The sequence below is a fragment of the Alligator mississippiensis genome, chromosome 6 (assembly GCF_030867095.1).
Source record: "Alligator mississippiensis isolate rAllMis1 chromosome 6, rAllMis1, whole genome shotgun sequence".
In the NCBI taxonomy this organism is placed as follows: Eukaryota; Metazoa; Chordata; order Crocodylia; family Alligatoridae; genus Alligator; species Alligator mississippiensis.
Window position 1 is genome coordinate 95,192,513 of NC_081829.1, and position 21,196 is coordinate 95,213,708.

A 21,196-nucleotide genomic window follows, 5' to 3' on the forward strand; every position below is an offset into this window, starting at 1 on the left:
TTTCATACTTTCTGAGCCATTTGGGTCACATTTTCAAGCATCTCTCTTCAACGAGGAGGCTAAAAAAGCACTTTTTAAAGGAAAGCTGAGAGTCTCATTTAATGACTTGTCTGTAGTAGCAAGGGCTTTAAATGAAACACCAGCCATCATGAGACTCATAATAAAACTGCAAGAGTTGGCAACAACGAACAAGAGAGTGCCTGAAATTAATGTAGGTTTTAGTTTCTTTAACTTTTCTTTCCTCGTGTTTTGCTGATTCGCCATTTATGAAGGGCTCCGTTAAATCTGCAGGCTTTAAAACAATGGGGGTGAACAGGGGCCTAAAATAAGAATACTGTGCAATATATGGCACTTTTTCTACCTGCAAATCTCAAATCACTTCAGAAAGAAGAGTTTAAAAAAGCAGACCAAAGCATCTCCTAATTAGACACAGAGGTATACTTCCTTTTCATTTTCAATAACAGAAATAGAAAGTGCGGCTCTATTGCACAGAACAGCCAGCAGTACGGCAGATAGAGGTGGACCCACAATGCTTGTAGAAATCAGTGAGAAAATGAGGACAAATTCAGGGGAGGAAGCATTCTGGTTTCTATTTTCACATTGAAAACTGCTTGCTGTTTGAGAAAAGGACGTGGAAAGTTTCAAATGCAAGCAGTCACTGGAGCAACTCACATGATTAATCATAAAATCGTAGAAAAGCAGGGCTGCATGGGACCTCAGCAAATCATCTAGCCCGACCTCCTGCTCAAGACAGGATCATCTCTATCTAACCCATCCTATGCAAGTGTCTGTCTGACCTATTCTTTAAAACTGCATGAGCAACCCTCACCTCCAACTTCCAGGCACAGTGCCCAAAAACCATAAGACCCCGCTAACTTGCCACAAGTAAAGCAGGAGGTGAGTGTAGGAAAGGATCAGGATTTATGTGTGGCTGCCTCATCCTCGGTGATGCAGTGCAATAACATTTACAGGTGAACGCTGCTTTCAGCGTAAGGACTTCCAAACCCAGATAATCATCTCTCTTTCAGTACTGCCAGCCATATGCATTAAAAATAATCACAAGTTAGACCTCCAAAATGATGAGATTATTAAAAATAATGAGATGTTTAAAAATAATAGTACTTTTTTTTTTTTAATTGGCCTTCTGTTTTTTCAGCCTCTGGAGTTCATGTTTATAAGATTCCCCCTACAAGCAGGAGATCCATAATCCAAAATCACCTGACTCCAAGAGCTAGGACTTTCAGAAAAAACAGCAAGTATTACAAGAGTTGGCAACACATCAGCATTCGCAAACAAAGGAGGATGCTCCTTTCTGAGCATCATTATTGCTCGCTGGTACTCAGCAAAACCTGCATGTCCTCCAAAACCTAAAAAGGGGACAGAGAGCAGAGTGCTGTCCCATGTCACTGTTAAATGACGCTGAAATGGCTTTTTGGCTTAGTTCAAAAGTAAGATCAATTTAATATCAGCTACATCCTCTCTTGCAGGGTAATGACCTCAATGATCTAATAGGTCTCACTCAGCTATAAACTACTCGTGCTCCTGCAGGAACTGCTTTTTTTCATGCTATAGGACCAAATAGGAATTCAATGCTAGGAGCTAAAATGACATGCCTTTTTTGTAACATTGAACCCAAAAATATGCCCAACCTGGTGAAGAATTACTGCTAAAAAGACAGAGGGAAAATGTTATCAGTTTTAAGTTACACTGAGCAGGGTGTTGTGTGGCTACAACTTACCCTGAGGTAGCCATTTCTTTAAAGCAGACAGGCTATTACCTACTCCCCCTTACAGCTGCAGACAAGGCATTTTAACAGGCATCAACAGCCATCACAATATACCTACACACTGATCTGCTCCAGATCCCGGCGTAACTTATGTTAGGACGCAGAACCGGTGCGAAATATACCCATGTAAAACTGTCCTGCCCCTAGGAGAATTCCCCCTACATCACCCTGCACTGATTTAGCAACCTAAATCTCTTCTGATCAGCACTTCAGCTACTCCCTGTGAGCTCCTTTCAAAAGCACATCATGGCCCCAGAGCACCTCCAGGTGTGCTTCTTAAAGCTGCTCAGCTGGCTCGGATGCCTGCATCCCTGCAAAACCCATTCGGGCTCCACCCAAATGGAGGAATCCTTCTACACTTTTAACTTGATTACAGAGCAAGGCCTTTACCGGCATGCAGTAAGACTGGCTTCTCAGAGGGCCCCAAATGGGAATAGTTGCCACTGAAGTAGATGAGCCCATGGCAAGATCCCAACAGGCTGGTGATACGCGTGGGTGAAAACATCTGTCTCTACCTCCTGAAGTCTGAGACACAAAAGCAAGAGGGGTGGGGAAGGCAGAAAAATATAAGGAAACAGACAATTAAAAGTGTAACTCTAAAGTTAAATTAAACGTGTAACTCTTGTTACACGTGATATGTGTGATGTGTAAATCTATAACAATTAAAAGTGTCACTTTACAAGCCAACACAGCTTCTGCAAATAGTTGACAATAACAAGAGATATCACAGCCGGTCTGTACGGGGCGCAGGCCTATTTGAGACTAAGACGCAGGCCGCCCTGAACGAGGAGCACTTGGGAGGCATGAAGGCAAACCATGGTATTTGGAAAGTATTTCGGCTGTCTTTTCGAGTAGTGGTACGGGCAGGGTCAGACTGCGACATGCCAGATGTGTGTGTGCCAGAGACACGCGGGCATAAAATGGATGACAGGAAAAGGCCCCCTGGCGAAGGTCAGGGCTGCTCACTACCATTCTCCGATATGGAGTAAAAATCCACGGTCACGTTAAACCCGTTATCAAGCGCTACACGTGCGAGGCTGCCGAGGGGGAGAGAGGAAACTCTTCTGAGGGACAGTGAGATCATTGAATTTACTGGCTCGGGAGGATCTGCAAGCCCTGCTTTCTGATTAGAAGTACTTGCTGCTTGGCATCTCCTCTGGCAGCTGTGATTCACTTTCATTGTCTTGTGCTGCTTCGCCCTTTTGAAAGGGGCTTTTTACGTTTTATTAAATGGCACTTCGACAGCCCTCCGCTTCTAGCCTCAATAATGGATTTGTTAATCTCCCTGATAGCCTTTTCCTCCTCCTTAGCGACAATTTAAAGTCCAAGGAGAAATGTGCAGTGCAGAAATCAATTAATATTTACATCCAAAATGCTGCCTTACTGTTTTAATCAAGGAGAATACATTTGGTCTGGGTTACAGCAATGGCAATAATGCTTTGTGCTAACACAAAACCTTCTGGGAGAGGACCTCTGCCCATTGCAAGCAGCAATGAATTGAGCCTCTTGAGACCCTAGGGCTTGAGACCATCTTCTCCCTATCTGTCTTGGTGATGGCAGCAGTCCATCGATACGAGGATGACAGTCTTCCTGCAAACAGGGAAGTCTCTGGCATGTCCATAGATGTCTGAGGAGGCCAATCCAAGATCTTAATGTTTGACTGCAGACGTGACTGATAGACTTGGAAGGAAGGAGCAGATCCTGATGATGTTGGGTCACAGCATTTCCCATTGGTCTTTCTTGTGTAGCTGCCCCCATGGAGAGGTGAGTTTGCTCCTTGACATACATCACAGCACCACTGGGGATGATTCAGTGCTGGAGTCTCCCAGGTTTTGATGTTAATATTGCATTTCTTCAGAACGGCTTTCAACGTGTCCTTGAATCTCTTTTTTTGCCCACTCTAGAGTGGTGAACATCGGTGAGTTGGGAGCTTAGGACCTATTTTGGGAGCCGGCTGTCAGGCATCCTTATGAAACGTCCTGTCCAATGCAGCTGGTGCCGTATAAACGTGGCTCCAATGCTGGTGGCGTTTGCTTGAGCCATAATGCTGGCACTCATTCTTCTTTCCTTCCAATTAGTATGGAGGATTTTCTGAAGACTTCACTGATGGAAATGTTCCAAAGCTTTTGGGTGTTTCTGATACGTCATCCAAGCATCACACCTATACAGGGTAGGGATGACATCAGCCTGGGAGACAAGAAGTTTGCTTTGCGTTCTGATGTCGCGATCACTGAAGCTACGATGTCAGAGATGTCCAAAGGCAGCTCAGGCAGTTCTTATCTGGTGTTGAATACCATCAGCTATGTTTACTTTTTGGAAAAGGTGGCGACCATGGTAGGGCAAATGTTCAACTTTCGCCAAAGATTGCCCTCTAATTGTAATGTGTGGAGCAGCTGGTTGGTTGGTAAAGTATCTTGCTTTTTGCGAAGCTGAGAGTGAGCCTAAGCACTTCATGCACTTCACAGAAGCAATCAAGAGTGACCTAGAGCTCTTCGATCGAGTGGGCAAGCACAAAAAAATCATTTGCATGTTGAAGGTCAGTAATGGAGGTGTTGGTTATCTTGGACTTGGAATGGGACTGGTTCATGTTAAAGAGATTCCTCTCCAGGTGGTATCAGGTACCGACTCTGGATAGAAATCCATCAGCAATGAGATGCAGAATAGCTACGATCTAAATGGAAAAAGGGGGTCGGTGCAATCATACGTTCTTGCCTGACACTAATCCTAATAATGAAGGGAGCCATTCCAAAACATTGCTTAGGACGGTTGCTGTCATGTCATCATAAAGAAATGTGATGACGTTAACACATTGTGGTAGCAAACTCTCATCAGGATCGTCCACAGGACCTTTATGTTGATTGAATCAAAGGCTTAAGTCAATGAAGGCCATGTAAAGATCTTGCAGCAGTTCTCTTGCAAATGTCTAGCAAAAGAGATCATATCGGTTGTACCTCTGAGCGGTCTGAAACCACGTCAGGACTCAGGTAGAATCCCCTCAGCTAGGAAAGGGAGTCTCTTGAGGAGAAAGTGGGCAAAGATCTTCCCTGCTATGGACAGGAGAGCAATATCACAGTAATTGCTGCAATCTGATCCATCTCCTTTCTCAAATACGGTAATGATTCTGGCATCTCTCAAGTCCCTAGGAATCTGTTCATCTTTCTAGAAGTTCATAGTAACTTGTAGATAGTAAGAAAGCTTTTTTCCACTTTGCTTATCAATTCTGGCTTGTATTCCATCAGGACCTATTTGCTTTGTTGCTCTTCCCCTGCTTAATGGCTCTCAAAGCCTCTTGATAAACTGGTGGATCTACAAGGTAATCCTTAATAAGCGGGCTGTTGAACGGCTTTGATAGCATTGTCTTTGACATCATAATCTTGGGTCAGGAGTTCTTGAAAGTGCTTCTTCCACCTTGCTGTCTTTAACAAATGTTGCTCCATCCCTAAAAAGAGCAGTGGACTTCGCTCTTTGTGTGCTTGGCCCATAGATAGGGCTGGTTGTGCTAAAGAAACTACTCATCGTGGCTGTCAGCAAACTTTCGAATCTCTTTTGCTTTGTCCTCCCACCACTTGTTCTTTCACTCTCAAATTTTCCTCTGGGTCTCAGCTTTAACGCAACGATAACCATCTTGCTTCTTTTTGGAGATGATGTCATTCTGCCAACTTTTGAAGGCTCTCCTCTTTCCATCAATGAGAGCTTGACTTTCCTTATCATTCTCATCCAACCGATCCTGATGTTTCTTTGTGGAGAAGCCTAAATACTCTTCACATGCCTCATGGGTACCTTTTGTGAGGCTATCCCAGTGATCAGCGGTGTCATAGTTTCATAGATGTGAGGGGCTGGAAGGGACTTGACAAGATCATCAGGGAGGTCAGACAGTTTCTCACCGAGGTGCTGCTGGAGATGATCTCATTTAGCAGGTCTTTTAAGCCCTCAAAACTGAACTTCTTCCTCTGTTGCTTCTTTTATGTAATTTTGAGGAGATATGTATGGACGTGACAGAATATATCCGACGGTGATCCATCCGGCAGTCGTCTGCGCTTGTCATGGCTCTGGTGATACAGATATTGCAACAGCCCCCGATGCACAGTAGGATGCAGTTAATCAGGTGCCGGTGTTTTGAGCAGGAGAAGATTTTTATTTGTATTTCTTTTCCCCACCTCTTCCTTTCCACGTGTTTCTTTCCATAGTTCAGAGTCCCTGCCCGCTCTAGCACTGACATTGCCAACAAGAATTATCTTAACTTCTTTGGGGACACATGGCAGGACTTGGTCATGTTTACAATAGAGTCTTTTGCTTCCTCATCTGCATCAAGGCATGGGACATGGACTGCAGACAGACTGATCCCACTCTCTGCCTGTCCAAGAAGCAATGAAGTGAGCCTCTTGAGACTCTTGGGACATGAGACTGTCTTCTCCCTATTTCACAGATGGATAAACTGAGACATAGAGAAGTTACCCATTTATTCAGGTCACATACAGTGCTAATATGAACATCAGAGATCCAATACAGGAATTATGGTGCCCTACATCTGGCTCTAACCACTCACCACTAATCCCCAGGGAAAAAAACATAGTGCAGCGAAATGTGAAAGCCATCTTCACACCACACTGTTATTTTTTATTAAAATTATTTGGCTGTTCCATCCATTCCTTGTTTCTTTTTAGACCTATTAACCCCTCCTTTCCTGGTAGTTATTACAACCCTCAAAACAAACATGGTAATGGCAGCATTACGTATGTACTTCTCTGTGCAACAGCTGACATACAGCAACTGCTCCTTTCCTGCTTCATAGTGCTTAGGGTTGGAAGGGACCTAAACAGATCATCAGGTCCGACCCCCACTTAATGAAGTAGAGGGGAGTACCTGAGTGCCAGGCAACCCTCTGCAGTTTTTAATCCTGCCTTCAAAGCACTGTGTGAGAGCTAACAGCTTTGTGACCAAGACAGAGATCCCCGGGGGATCTTCTCTTTGATCAGTCAGAGGGGTCACTGGGGGCTAAAGACAAAACATTTGCAGGAACTAGTTTGACTTGTGCTCGATGACCAAAAGAGAAGCCTCCTATCACTGTATACCACATTGACAATCGCCGCTCACTGCTTTGAGCAGTCCATGGCTAGAGGACTTTGCAAGCGCAGCTGTGACCTGCATCACTCCACTGGTTGCAGAACGTTCAATAAGTAACCTACTGTCTCCTTAGAATATGGTTTGTATTTCTGCTCTTGAACCAGCCTCTTACCAGGTGCCACAGAATCATTTTCAGCTCTACCAGCTGCATTTGAAGAGACCTCCCACAGTTACACATTGCATTGCCCTGTTCAGTTCTGGTGAGATTCGGTGTTGCTTGACTGCAAGAAGCAGAGTTTCAACAAGATGCATCACAGCAAGTTGGCTGGAAAGCAGCCCCCAGCCTCACGGGTTCCTCAGTCAACTCTGGCCATTATATTGGACAACGGCTCGCTTTTCTCCCAGACTTGCACGTTGCCCCAGGTTGTTCTGATTCACCAACTCACCTTGTGACTTCTTACAGGTCATTTGACTGATTTGACCCCTGTCTGATCCAGCTGCAAAATTATGTAAGAGAAGGTCTTCACTTCAAAAAATGCATCCAAGATGATATAGCCTGACTAAATAAGATGCAAGGAAATTCATAAGATATTTCTTCAGGAGGTTCTCAAAATGCTTTATTGTCATGAAGCATGATCAATCCTCCATAGCGTTCATCAGAGGATTTTACCTTGGAGTGCCCCGTTGTATTTCTCCTGCTCTGGCTTCCTCCTGAATTGTATTGCTAGGTCCAGGTCACAGTAATACAACCTGGACCTGAATAGTGCATAATCCCCTGTGCAAGGTCATGATATGGGGGGACCCGACGAGTTGTCTTGCTAGCCAGAAGGGTGATTAACACTGCAGCGCTCCATGGCTCTGTTGCTTTATGGCCTTAGACTTAAGGCCATATACAGAGGCCATATACCCTGTCTTTGGTCCAGTGATTCAGCAGCAGCTGTGCACACACATAGAGATGTCTATGCACTCTGTGCTCTTTGCTAACCACAGCTCGCCAAAACATACTGTATCTTTACCTCTGTGCAGTAAAAGGAGTGACTGCCGATGGAGGGAGGTGCATTGAGATTCTGTTGAGTCTCCTTCAGGGCTCAGTTTTTCTCAATCTCAGAAATTACTATTCGGTGGCTAGGGGCATATCTACAGTCATTCACTCACCATGACTAGCGTGTAAGGTCAGCAAACACAGCTAGTCACTGAAAGCCAGACTTCTAGTACGTTGCAGTTATTTTATGCTAGAGGATAAAGTCAGCTGTCCCATGGATAGGTATCCAAACAGGGGCATGAGTGCCGTGGACAATGGTTTCCTTGCATTTGAACAGGAGCTTGGCAACAGATATGCAGGTCTGTAATCAGCAGAGTGCATGGCATGTACTGTACCTCTCACACATCGGGTCACTGAAGCAAATGAGGTCACTACACATGCGTGCGACATACGGTGTCTCACGTCTGTGCGCAAAAGGCAGGGCTGGGCCATCCTTTCCCACAGATGATTTTAATTCCCTCCATGTCCTTCAAAAGGCATTTTTTTTAGCCTCAAATCCAGTATGACTGCTGTCTCTCTTTCAGCCACTTCGGGAGGCTGCTGTGGATGTCCAGCTGTCATTATTTTTAGAGAGGAGCTTCCAGAGGCTACAAATAAGCCAACAGCGTTGCCCTCAGCAAATCTTCAACGTCAGAAAATAGCCGTTGGCATTTTTTCCCTACGTGAGGTTTCTGTCCCTTTGAAACCAAGGCTAACTTTCTAGAAACCGGTCAGCTGGAAACCTATCCCTGTCAATTAGCCAGGTGTAGCAGTATTGGTTACAATGAGAAACTCTGCCAGCCATCAGTATGACTCGCTTCCAGAAACCTAAGAGGAAAAAACACTTCACTTTTACATCAATAGTTAAAACGCTGCAGTTGACAAAGACATTTCTAACAAAATCCTAGCATTCCCAGCCCTTCCAGCTTGATACAGATTATTCTGTGGCAAGCAAAACTTCCCTATTTAATAAAAGGGGAAGGGATTTTAAAACCGGTACGTTATTTCAGTGCTGGCAACAGGTGCTGGATGGAGTGGGGAGCTCCTAGCAGCTCCCGGTCACCGGGGTACCAGCATATCCACCCGGCTGCATCGGCACCTCATCTCTGCCCGGACAGATCACCAACAGCAACAAATGGGCTGTTCAGTCTCCGCACAACCCATTCGGTCCCCAGCCCCTCTACTATCGAACACAACCATGGGGATGGAAGTATAAATGGGCCTAAGAGGGACTGGGGAGAAATTGGCAGCTCATTTTTCCTAGGCCCCTTAACTGCTAACAAACTACCCGCCTGGCTGAGATTGCTGCCCTGCAGGTGAAACACTCCGTTCCCTGGCTTGATTGGTCTCCCAAGAAGAAAGTTTGTGATAGCGTTTTGAGATCACAAACTTTCTGGGGATCTGTCTGAAGGAGCACACCTTGCCTCTGAACATAAGTGGTACTTGATCTTGCTACTTGTATTAAGATCAATGCCACCCCTTAATGAATCCCTGTCTTGGTTCCACCTCTTCCACTGCAAATCAAATGTATATGGATAGGGTCCTTTCCAAGCCCGTCACAATTTAGTCCTTACCTTATCTGCATTATTACTTATCATGGACTCACGGAAAAATAGCGCTGGGAGGGCCCTCAGGAGGTCATCTTGGCCAAACCCCTGCACAACGCAAGATTGGCTCTTCCTAAACCAGGGCTTCTCGACCTTTTTGGGGTCGAGGCACCCCTCCATTACCTTTCTGACCTGAGCAGCTTCCAATTTCAAAAACGAATGTATATGTTATCGCTTCTCTCTGTACACCGGGGTTGGGGATCGCCCAGGCAAGGACAAGTCTGACCCTGGCGTATCTGCTATCTACTTGTCTCCTCACCCCTCACTTATCCCCTTATATCTCATGGTATCCTGCAGGGAATCGGGCTGTACCCCAGGGTACCCCAGCACCCTGTAGAGGATCTCTGGCCTAAACCATCCACGCTCCGTTTTTGTCTAACCTGCACTTAGAAACCTCCAGTGACAAAGAAGCCACGGTTTCTCTAGGCAATCTGTTCTGGTGCTTAACCACCCCCAGCTAGGAAGTCCTTCCCAATATCTAACCGAAATTGTGCGGATAACTCCAGCCTTTGCTCAAACAGCAGTGGCACCTTCTATCACCTGCATCTCCCCTTCTCCTATACACCCCGCCACACCTTTTCCCATGCTGCCACCAAGGCATAAAAATAAACTCCCAGCACCATTCAAACTTGCCACCTTATCCTCCGTCAACCCGCTGCTCCAAATTCACCTCTGCCCTAACGACTGGAGAGTAATGTTACCTGGTAACAGTTGCAATTCTGCCTCTGCCCGGTTCAGACACTTGCACATCTTATTATTTTTGTTACCCCTTTTCCTTCGCTCACCCCCGTCCCTTTGTTTCACCCCTCTGCAACGTGCTGTCTTTTCGAGTGCGAAGCCCTTCGGGCAGGGGACTGTCATTTTTTGGGATCTGCCCAGAATTTAGCACAGCAGGACCGTGACCTGCCTGTCCTCTACATCGTAGCATAATAGAAATGTGAAATAACAATGACCTGACGAAAAAGAAATGGAAGGGGTCAAGTGATATCAGCACGATGTAGGAAGCGGGGGGATGTGTCAGCGCTGATCACCCCTCGTTTTGCTGGGATGCTCATCATGATCCCCCTCGTCCAACTTTCTGCATTGTTTCCCTCTGCTATTGCTAACAAGCACTTCCAGGCTGCAAAGATAAGGGTGCAGATGTTATTGATGTCTTTGTCAGCTGGCCTCTAAAGGGAGAATGGTGCAATAGTTCCTGCTCTGTCTGAGAGGCTAAAGGGCACGGTACCCTTTTGCTATAATAATCTGAGTTGAAGATGTAAATCTCCATCCACTAGGAATGAGAATATACTTTGAGACAGATCTTTCCCTAGTAGATGCCCGGGGCCTGTAACGCTGGCAGATCATCTTCCAATCCAGGTAGCCTTTTTCCTTTGTTTGGGAGCAACATGCTCGCATGGCACTATCCAGCTGTTTTACGATGATCGTATTTTGAACTACAAATGCAAGGCAGCATGAGATGGATACAGCTCTGCAATACCGCGCATTTGAACCGCATGTGCAGGCCTTGTGCTGTTTTTAGAAATAAAAATGGAAAGTTTTGCCAAACCTGCTATGAACAGATTTTCTTTCTTAAAGCATTATAATAGTTGCAAGGAAGACAGGGAGTGCGGAAGAGGGCTGTTTAGATGGACATGTTCCCTTTGTGGGATTTTGCACCATAAATCCAAGCAGCAGCGCACACGGTTTAGAAAGTGAAACAGACCCGTCCGTCTTCACGGTCCAAGCTTATTGCAATGCAAAAACCGAGCAAGAAATTTGGCAGCAATTATTTAAAAAAACCCCTACACATAACGCTGGTGTTCTGAGCCTAAACAAAAAGAAAACCTTGGTTTTAAACCTCTCTGATCCTTTTAAGACCAGATTCTTTTAAAAAAAAAAATGCAGCAGTAGCAGACTCGATCGCTGTTAGTGGTTTTAAAAATAAGGTCGTTATTTCTGCAAGGTATCGCGTGTCATTTTTCCTCTCTTCTCACCGACATCTAAATTGTTTATAGAGCCAAATGCTTTGGTCTCTGGAGACAGCGAGTACAACAGCATCATGCAAATGTAAGAAAATACAAGTTAATTAATTGAACTTTTAAAAACATGAATGCACGCTCCATCCGTGTATTTATGACTAGCCGACGTGCATCTCAGCACAGAGAAGCCATGGCTTTCAATTAATCCCCCCCACGGCTTTGACAGAAGGGCAGCTTCTCTGAAACGCGATCGTTTTCTCTCGCAGCTCGGGCAGATAAAGCTGCGCCTGCTAAACAAGGGCATCCTCTATTCAGAACTGCATGGTAACCGTGCAGCTGCTAATCAGGGGAGCTCCCTGCCCACAAAGATATACGGTAATTAATGTGCACCGTGCCATTCACAAGCATCTCGAGCCTTCGGCACAAAAACGAATGGAAAGCAGAGCAGAGCGCTGCAAAGCTTCCCGCAAAGACGGGGAAAAACAAAAGGACTCGAGTTTGATTCTTAGGGGAAAAGAATCGCATCGGGGCAGGACTCTCACGACCGCGATTGTTTCACTCGCTGTCCGCAAAAAAATGACGTCCGTGTCGGCCCCCTCCCCCAGGGCCCGCACAGTCCCAGCATACACCCAGCGTGTTCCCAGTTTGTGCCCAGTACACACCCTCACCAGTAAATTCCTAGTATATACCCAGCCAGTACGCTGCAATGTGTATCCCCCCCCGCCCCCCCAGGCCAGTGTACTCTTGGTCTATACTCAGCACGTCGCCCCCAGCCAGCGTACCCCAGTTCATGCCCAGTATACACCCCCCAGCCAGTGCCCTCCTAGTACATGCCCAGCATATTCCCCCCTCCAGTATATTCCCAGTCCATACCCAGTATATACCCCCCCCAGCCAGTGCATTCCTAGCGTACACCCAGCGTACTGCCCCCAGGCAGCATATGCCCAGTTCACACCAGGATATTCCCAGTAGATTCCCCTCCCCCCGGCCGGTGCACACCCGTGCACCCAGTTTGCACACTCAGGACAACCCCCCCCTTCCCCAGGACTGCGCCGCGCGGCCCCTTTAAGAAGCACCATGACATCATCCCACCCCAACAGCCGCCCCCTCCGCTCCGGGCTCAGCAACGCGTGACGTCAGGCAGGGGGCTGCGGGCGCCCGCGATTGGCCGAGCCGCCACGCCCCCCCCGCGCGGCCGGGCCAATGGGAGCGCAGGAACCCGTCTCCATGTGGAAGCCATGTGGCCGCTGTTGGGGGGCGGGGCCTGGCGCTGGAAGGGGAGGGGAGGGGAGGGGGCACCGGAGGGGAGCGTTCCCCCCCCCCGGACACTGCCGTGCGCGGTACAAGCACCAACAAAGCCTCATTGCATCCATCATGGGGGGGGGGCATGCATTCGTCTCCCTCCTGCAACACCTCCAAAAACACCCCCCGAGGATGCCCCGCGCTCCGCTGCCCCCGAAAGCCCGCCGTGGGAGCGCGGGGGCGGCCGCACGACGCGCCGCGGCGCACACAGACGTGCTTAGACCGCTTCAGAACGGGGCCGCGCGCCCCCCCCCATCTATCTCCCCCGCCGCCGCCGCCGCTTACTTTTATTCTCCTTCTCGATCTGCTCCAGGTAGCTGGCGGCCTCCAGCAGCAGCTGCACGTTGTGCAGGAAAGTGCCGAGCTGCTCGCGAGACGCCTCCCGGGTGTTGCAGATGTCCCCGAGCGGGCAGCGGGGCAGCCAGCCCTCGGCCGCCGGCCCCGAGCCGCCCTCCTCCTCCTCCTCGCCCCGCAGCTCCTTCCTCGGCCGGCCCCGCTTCCCCATGGGCTCCGAGCGCGGCTGCCCCGGTCGCAGTGGTGTGCGTGCGCGTGTGCGCGGAGCGGAGTGAATGAATCAAGAGGCGTCCGTCCGTCCGTCCTGCCTGCCCGCCTGCGAGGCGGCGCCGCGGTCCTAGCGCTCCTGAGCCTGCTCACAGCGCAAGGTGAACGGGAAGAGGGAGCTGCGCCTCCTCGCTGGCCCGGGAGGACGCAGGCAGCCCCTCGGACAGCGCTGGCAGAACAACCCCACTTGTTCCTTTTCTTTTCTTTTCTTTTCTTTCTTTCCCCGAGTTGTTGCTGCCGGTGCCGCGTGTGCACCGGGCTGCCAGGTGGAGGGGGCAGATGAAAACCTGCTGTCTCATGGTTTTGGCTCCCCCCGCCACCCCCTCTCCTGGAGCCCTGTAGAGGTCGGGCTCGTTTTTCAACTGCCGGGTGGTTTTTGTTCCTGCCACCTAAACGTATCGGGATCTGGACGCAGCAGGGACGCCTTCTGCAAGCATTATAGTCTTATAGGAAACAGAGCAAATATTTCTCCTGGCAAAGTACCGGGTGCAACACTTCAGACAGTCTGATGAGACCTAAAAAAACAACCCCAAGCCTCCCTGTTCCTCCTCTTTGGGGATGGAGATTGCAGGTCTTTGCCTGTCGTCCCTACGTGTGTACTGGGAGCCTGGAATAGACGCTGTTCGTTTTGGGGTGGGGGGGGGGTCAAGGTGCCGCTGCAACCATGAACGCCACGGGCCCCGGAGCCTCAGCCATTTCTCATAAAAGCTGGGATTTGCCTTGATCCAAAGTTCCCCATCACAGAGGGTGCAGACAGAAGTGACAATTTGCACCCCATCTGGGGGCAGAAAGCAGTCGATACCCGTGACCAAACACAAGTGCACAGGTGCAGACATCGCCAACGAGGTGAAAACCTCACGGCACAACCCCAAGCTGCATCTCGGCTACGCATCTTCCATCCTAGAGGTGCCTGCGTTGCAAATCGAGAGAGGCTCGTACACAACCCACTGCCGTGGGGCCTCATGGAGATGCTGCTCAGTGTTACCAAACTAGAAGAAAAAGGTGAATAATGAACATATGGGTGGATCTAGGATTTCAGAAAGGGGGGTGTATATGGTGTGGTGCATCGTCACATGTAACACAGCACATATTTTTATCAAATTAAAAAGAAACAAGAAGCCTTAGTGATAAGCTAGGGCTGTATTAATCATTATTATTCAGTTTATGATTGGAGCACAAAAGAAATAGAAATGTATTGGAATGGGCATTAGTTTGCTGTGTCGTGTATTATGCATAAAAACACAGCAAACGAAGCAAAAATAACCCAAATACATTGTTTCGTTAGTCTTGCGCTGATTTGAACGAAGTGCACCTCTAAAACAAAAGCCTGCTTTGAGCATCTTGACTCTGCATCCAGTGCATCACGGACAGTTACTTCCACCCTTGAGCTGATTTTAGCTAGGGTTCAAAACAATCTGCAGGGCTATGCATTACCGCATACAGATACCAAGCAGCAGAGACACAGAAGAAAAGCGGATCTGATTAGCCGAACATCAAGGCCTTTCAAAGGAGAGAGGGGCATTCATATCTGTGGGATGAAAGAATCAGGAGTGTAATGAGCCGTGGAGTCAACCGAGTCCTTCGCTGCTGCCCGAATAGAAATGCTGCTCCACTCCTGGGCAGTTGGTTTGATAGTTTGGGTGGAGCAGGAAGCAACCGAGATTGCAGCAGTGCACCTGCCCCCAACGATCATTTCCATTGTCAAAAGAAATGGGTGTCTCTGCGGGTGTGATCCACAAACAAAATGACTCATCCCTTCAGAAGACAGTTCTGACCTGGGCCTGCTCCCTTTTCCGAGCTGTAATCCAGCCGCTAATTCTTGTAAAGCATGGTCTGCGAGCCAGAACAGATCAAACAGATGGGTGATCTCCAAATTGTTCCTCCCTCCATCCCTCTGCTGACACACCCAGACTCCAGGCCATCACACCCCGAGATTGGAGAACGCTTCCCTCCCATCTTGCTGGGGTTAGGTCACGTATGCAAGCAGGGCTAAACTAGGAACACCATGTTTCTGAGGACCTGGGCCGCGGGTGGAAGTTTGCATGTCAATGGGAGAATCCCTCCATCTGCACTTTCAGTGGGGATATTGGGATCGATTCTCAGCTGCCCGACTTGAGACCTGCCCTCAGTGGAAGGGCTTGATTTTGTGCAGGTGCTCGACAGCCCGAGATGAGAACCACTACCGTTGTGCTCTCGGGCCTCACTGATGCACCTGGTAGCAGTCCTGAGCGCTGCGGAGCAAACTGCTGAACGAAGCTCTGCTTGCTTTGGCCCCGATACAGCAGGGTGCACGTGCAAACACCTGCCCAGACGCAAGCAAGTTGTTCCACTGATTAAACGTAGATGCTTGCTTCAATGGGAGCAATTTTTAGACATTCTTACTATGTATTAAGGACTCCCTGGAACAGCACAGAATCACTGAAGGATCGTGTAAAACTGGCCCGAGTACTGGAGAACAGGCTATGCGATGAGGTGCAATTCTGCACTCGAGTGATCCAAATGATACCATCCCACTGGTCTCCTCCAATTTCTGATTTACATACAGCTATGCCTTCTACTCATCTGATTATTATCATTTATTATCATGGGCACCTAGGAGCCCCTGTGGATACCAGCTGGACCAAGTGCTATACAGGCACAGGAGAAAGTCCAGAGTGGGTTTGGACAGTGAAGACATGCGGTTTGTGTGCGAGGACGTGGTGGAGAGGGAGCCATTGAAGAGATGCAAAGTGAAGGTGACCCTGAGCAGCCCTGAACCAGGAAAATAACCCTTGTTCCAGCATTTTGAATGGGAACCAAAAGGCACCTGGTTGCATTTGTGATGACTGGAGAGGGAGAGGTCACAGTAAAGAAGAAGTAATAAGATAATGAAAGTCTGGATGAAGCTCTAGCTTGTGGATGGAGAAGAAAAGCTGGATCTTAGTCACATGGAACAAGAAGAATTCACCAGGACGGGAAGAAAGGACTGCGTCGAAGCTGACACCCCAATGCCAGAAGGATGTCAGACACTCGAGAAAGTGGATGCAAGGGGAAGAGAGATATAAAGAGCTCCTTTTGCCCATTTTTGCTGTGAGCTGCGGACCGGACATCCACAAAGAGGTGCCAGGAGGCCAGGGATAGATTTTAGTTTGGACGAAAGGGCCTGGTCAGGAGTGAAGAAGTAGACATGAACATCACCAACCAAGACGAGAGGTGAAACGCGTCTCCCAGATGGTGTTAAACATCTCTGAGCAGTGTTTGAAACGGAGTTTTATTTAATTTATGGCCCCAGCTAACCGAGATGACGCAGCCCCTGCTTCACACGTGCACCCTGTCAACCAGCCTCGTGAAACTATCGGTCCCGGAGACGCCTGCTTTCTAATTGCAGAATGACCAGGACAGCAAGGAGGAGCCCAAAATTATGGCCACTGGGTTTCAGCATGAATCACATCAGCCAGAGACTGAATCACACGCAGGTGAATGCAACACAGCTGGTCCTGGCGACCTCCACCCCAGAGCGCTGAGGGAATGAGCGGAGGTCATTGCGGGACCCCTGGCTCGGCATTACGAGCACTCGTGGTGCTCTGGTGTGGTGCCGGAGGACTGGAAAAGGGCCAATGTGGTTCCCAGTTTCAAAAAAGGGAGGAAGGAGGACTCAGGGAACCATAGGCCAGTCAGTCTTACCTCGATCCTAGGTAAACTTTTGGAGAGAATTATCCTGGCGCATGTCCACGTGGGGCCGGCAGGGGAGGTTATGCTTGGGGGCAACCAACATGGGTTCATTCGAGGCAGGTCCTGTCAGACCAACCTGGTGGCCTTCTATGACCAGGTCACAAAATCCTTGGACGCAGGTGTCTCGGTGGACGTAGTGTTTCTGGACTTTAGGAAGGCCTTTGACACTCTCTCACCTAGTCTCATTAAAAACCTAGGGGATTGTGGTGTCGACACCTACACAGTCAAATGGATCACTAACTGGCTGGAGGGCCGCACCCAGAGAGTGGTGGTGGACGGGTCATTTTCAACCTCGAGGGATGTGGGCAGTGGGGTCCCCCAGGGCTCGGTGCTCGGGCCCGCACTGTTCAACATCTTCATCGGCGACTTGGATGAGGCAATAAAAAGCACCCTGTTCAAATTCACAGATGACACTAAGATGTGGGGGGATGTGGGCATGCTAGAAGGGAGGAATAGGCTGCAATCAGACCTGGACAGGTTACAGGGGTGGGCAGATGAGAACAGGATGGGTTTCAACACTGACAAGTGCAAGGTGCTGCACCTGGGGAGGAAGAACCAGCAGGCATGCCTACAGGCTGGGGAACTCCCTTCTCATCAGTGCAGAGGCAGAAAAGGATCTTGGAGTCCTCATTGATGCCAAAATGAACGTGGGCCAGCAGTGTGGGGATGCGGTCAGGAAGGCCAACCGCACCTTGTCGTGCACCCACAGATGCATCTCAAGCAGGTCCAAGGAGGTGATCCTCCCCCTCTACGCAACACTGGTCAGGCCGCAGGTGGAGTACTGCGTCCAGTTCTGGGCGCCACACTTCAGGAGGGATGTGGACAGCATGGAGAGGGTCCAGAGGAGGGCCACCCGCATGATCGGGGGGCAGCAGGGCAGGCCCTACGAGGAGAGTCTACTGGACCTGAACCTGTTCAGCCTCCACAAGAGAAGGCTGAGAGGGGATCTGGTGGCCGTCTACAAACCAGTCAGGGGGGACCAGCAGGCATTGGGGGAGTCCCTGTTCCCCTGAGCACTCCCAGGAGTGACTAGAAATACCAGTCACAAGCTGGCAGAGGGTAGATTCAGGCTAGATATCAGGAGGCGCCACTTCACAGTCAGGGCGGCTAGGGCCTGGAACCAACTTCCAAGAGAAGTGGTGCTGGCTCCTGCCCTGGGGGTCTTTAAGAGGAAGCTGGATGAACACCTTGCTGGGGTCGTTTGACCCCAGTACTCTTTCCTGCCATGGCAGGGGGTCAGACTAGATGATCTGCTCAGGTCCCTTCTGACCCGACCAGCTGTGAAACTATGAAACACAGTCCTTAACCTGGAGAATATCTTCACCGATTTTACTCTGTTTGTTTGAACTTCAAAAGGAAAGAGCTTCTCAGCACCGAAAGGGGTTGAAAGGGAACGCAGCAAAGGAAAATATTCCTTTCTGCTCTATCACATCATTTCCAAATCCTGGGTCCTCACCCAAGAGGCGGCAAGAGCACATGAAGTGCTTCCGTGTCTAGATAGAGATCACAAGCCCCAGACGTGCATCCTCGAGGCCTTGATCCATCTCGTTTCTCCACATTCACCTGCTCTTACTACGGCTCTAGGGACTTACAGGTGGGTCAGAGGCATCTCTGCTTATGCAGTCGTTAACTTGCGCTGGTTTTTTTGTTTTGTTGTCCAGTTTAAGATTCACAGGTTTGTGGGGAAAATTGCAATCCTACCTCTCCCGTGGCTGATCTCCAGTCACCCGCTGCAAGTTTTGTTGCGACTCCAGAAAGCTGCAAGGAAACCAAAGGGGTCTGAACTCCGGCTGTGCAAACACCAGTCTGTCCTTGGTTTCCCAGCGGAAATGGATGTCATCATCCAAATGTCCCCTTATACAAAGATTTTAGATGTCCCTCGAGAAATTTGGCTCCATAGACCTAAGGCTAGTGCTTTATTGCTTGGAAAAGGTCCTGGGTTTTCCAAAGGTGCATGCTCAGCACAGTAGGTTGGGCATCTGCAAATCATTGTTCACTAAAGCTGCATTTCTGAATGGGATTTGCCCTGCGCTGGCAGTGCTTTCAGCTTTGCATAGTCACAGCCCCGCCCGCGAGGAGTTTATAACCAGAAATATGAGTTAATGCCAACAGTGCCGATGCAGGTTGTTGCATGCAGCGGGTTTTTCCGCATGATAAGCAATGTCCAGGAGGGGCCTGGAGCATTTTGTTCATCCTTTGCTACCTGGAAAACAAGAGTGGCCACCTAGGACTCTGCTGGATTGCCCCGCTCACCTCTCCAGCTCCAGCGCTTTAAACTGGGATTCCCAGGCAGTGACTGCCTGGTCACGGGGGCACCGCTAATGTGCATTTACCCAGGGCAGGGGAATATTGTCCCCTTACCGGTGCCCATCTTGACTAGGGCTTCTGTCCCCATGCCACCTCATGGCCATGCTGGTAGGATGGGGAAGGGAAGTGAGCCAAGGGCCAGGCACTCCTGGGAAGGAGCCGGGGTGACCCGATTTCCAAAAGAACGGGCTGGGACAGGGGGAAAATGTGGTTTCTAAGGCAATAAATAAGAGGGGACCAAAAAGTGAGATAGGTGAGGGGTGCATCCCTGTCTCAGCCTCCCACAGATCCCCGTGGGGACTTTCCAGTCAGGTCTGCTCCCGAACGGGTCCATCTCTCCACGGCTGCACGAGTCCATCCAAGCCCAGGGCGAGTCTATCGGAGTTGAATGTACCGGCGTAGTTCAAGTTCGATGTTAAGATTTGCTGCGTAGGCATGTCGTGTGACCAGCACCCGGAAAGAGGGGTGAGGTGCTGCTAAAGAACTGGGGCCAGCTGGTGGCAAGTTAGAGCCCCCCATATGTTACAAGACAATGCAATACAACCGTGCGTTTCAGCACCTCTGGTCTACGCCTAGGAGGGCTCGCGGGCAGGGGGTGTGCGAGGACCGGGAAGGAGCAGGGGTGCGGCGCACCGACAAAGTGCACGTGGCATGAGGGGGTGACTGGTAGGAAAGCGGAGAGAGGACACCACGGGGAAGAGACCTGACAAGTACGGGCACAGGCCTAAGCTGCAAGCTCCCAGCTCATGAAGCAGGTCCCCCAACATCACAAGATTGGCTTCAAAACCACGAGGCTTAAAACAAAAGTAAGAAATACCACTTTTGAGCCTTTTGCTCACACCTGGGTCTCGTTTTCCAGCTTTTTCTCATCACTTCTTGTGTCGTGAGCATCATGAGAGCTGGCAGCACGGTGCCGGCGGTCTTTGCTGTGCCGCCTGGTTGCCCAGGCTAGGTTTCGAGAGTGTATTGCTCAGGCCCCGCTCACCTGCGCAGGAGGCTCCTGGTTTCTCCTCTCAACGTGAGCCCACCCGCTCCTCTCCATGCTGGGTGCTGGAGGGGAACGTCACTGCAGAGCCAACCCTGCAGTCGGAGACCCAAGCCTGTCCTCTCATCGAGGGCAGTTTTTAACAGCTGAGCACACTGGTTTAATGCGAGTCTCACCCAATTCCCACCAGGCTAAGTGAGAAAGGACACAGGCCCTCTGTTTCGGACCCGAGCACATAAGAAGCATGGTTTCATGAGGCCCACGAGACATGAACAACAAAGGGGCTTGTTCCAACTTCAGCCGGTTGAGAAAGTTTTGTGGTTATAGCACGGTGCGCTCCTGAAGGTGCAGCTAGCAAGCCCCGTGAAGTCCGGACCGGCCCAGGGTGATGATGTGCCTCTGCTGATCCTTCAATCTGAATGGCACGCTTTGCTTTTCCAGCATTATTTAGTTTTGTACCGCGCGATCCTGCGTAGCAAGCAAAGCCAGTCATCTGAACCAGACTCTGGGGTTGGCGAATATGAACGGTGCTCCATCGACGTCACCGACTTGCATCCCGTGGGGAATCGTTCCCACCGTCTGTAACTGCCTTCCTTCGGTGTAAGTGATGCCGGCCTTGCTGCACTGAGCCCGCCCAGGCCAGTGGAAGTGAGAGCAGATGCCAAGCTGCTTTCCATTGGATATGGACATTTGTATTTCTTTTTTTTAAGTAATAAATAATCACAGCTTTCCCTTGCTAACGCAGAAAGACAGCAGGGCATGAAGTAGGAATAAGCAGTCAAACTATGGCTGCCAAGGGAGGTAGAGCAGGGACACAAATAAAACCCCGGAGTTATCAAAAATAGCTTTCAGCTCTAAGCAGAGGGACACGCTCAAGAGGAAGACCACACC

At 49.5% G+C, this 21,196-nt stretch overlaps 1 protein-coding gene across 2 annotated transcripts in view; it reads right to left on the reverse strand.

Moving 5' to 3' along the window:
• MXI1 (MAX interactor 1, dimerization protein) overlaps positions 1-13,589 on the reverse strand; it is a 75,863-nt gene extending 62,274 nt beyond the window's left edge. Inside the window, exon 1 of one of the 2 annotated variants that reach the window (XM_059730184.1) lies at positions 13,027-13,589. In XM_059730184.1, coding sequence (XP_059586167.1) covers positions 13,027-13,246 — 220 coding nt within the window. In that variant the 5' untranslated portion in view covers positions 13,247-13,589. The remainder of the gene's footprint in view (positions 1-13,026) is intronic. The other variant, XM_006263286.4, reaches the window with a different exon arrangement.
• Between the last annotated feature and the right edge of the window lie 7,607 nt (positions 13,590-21,196).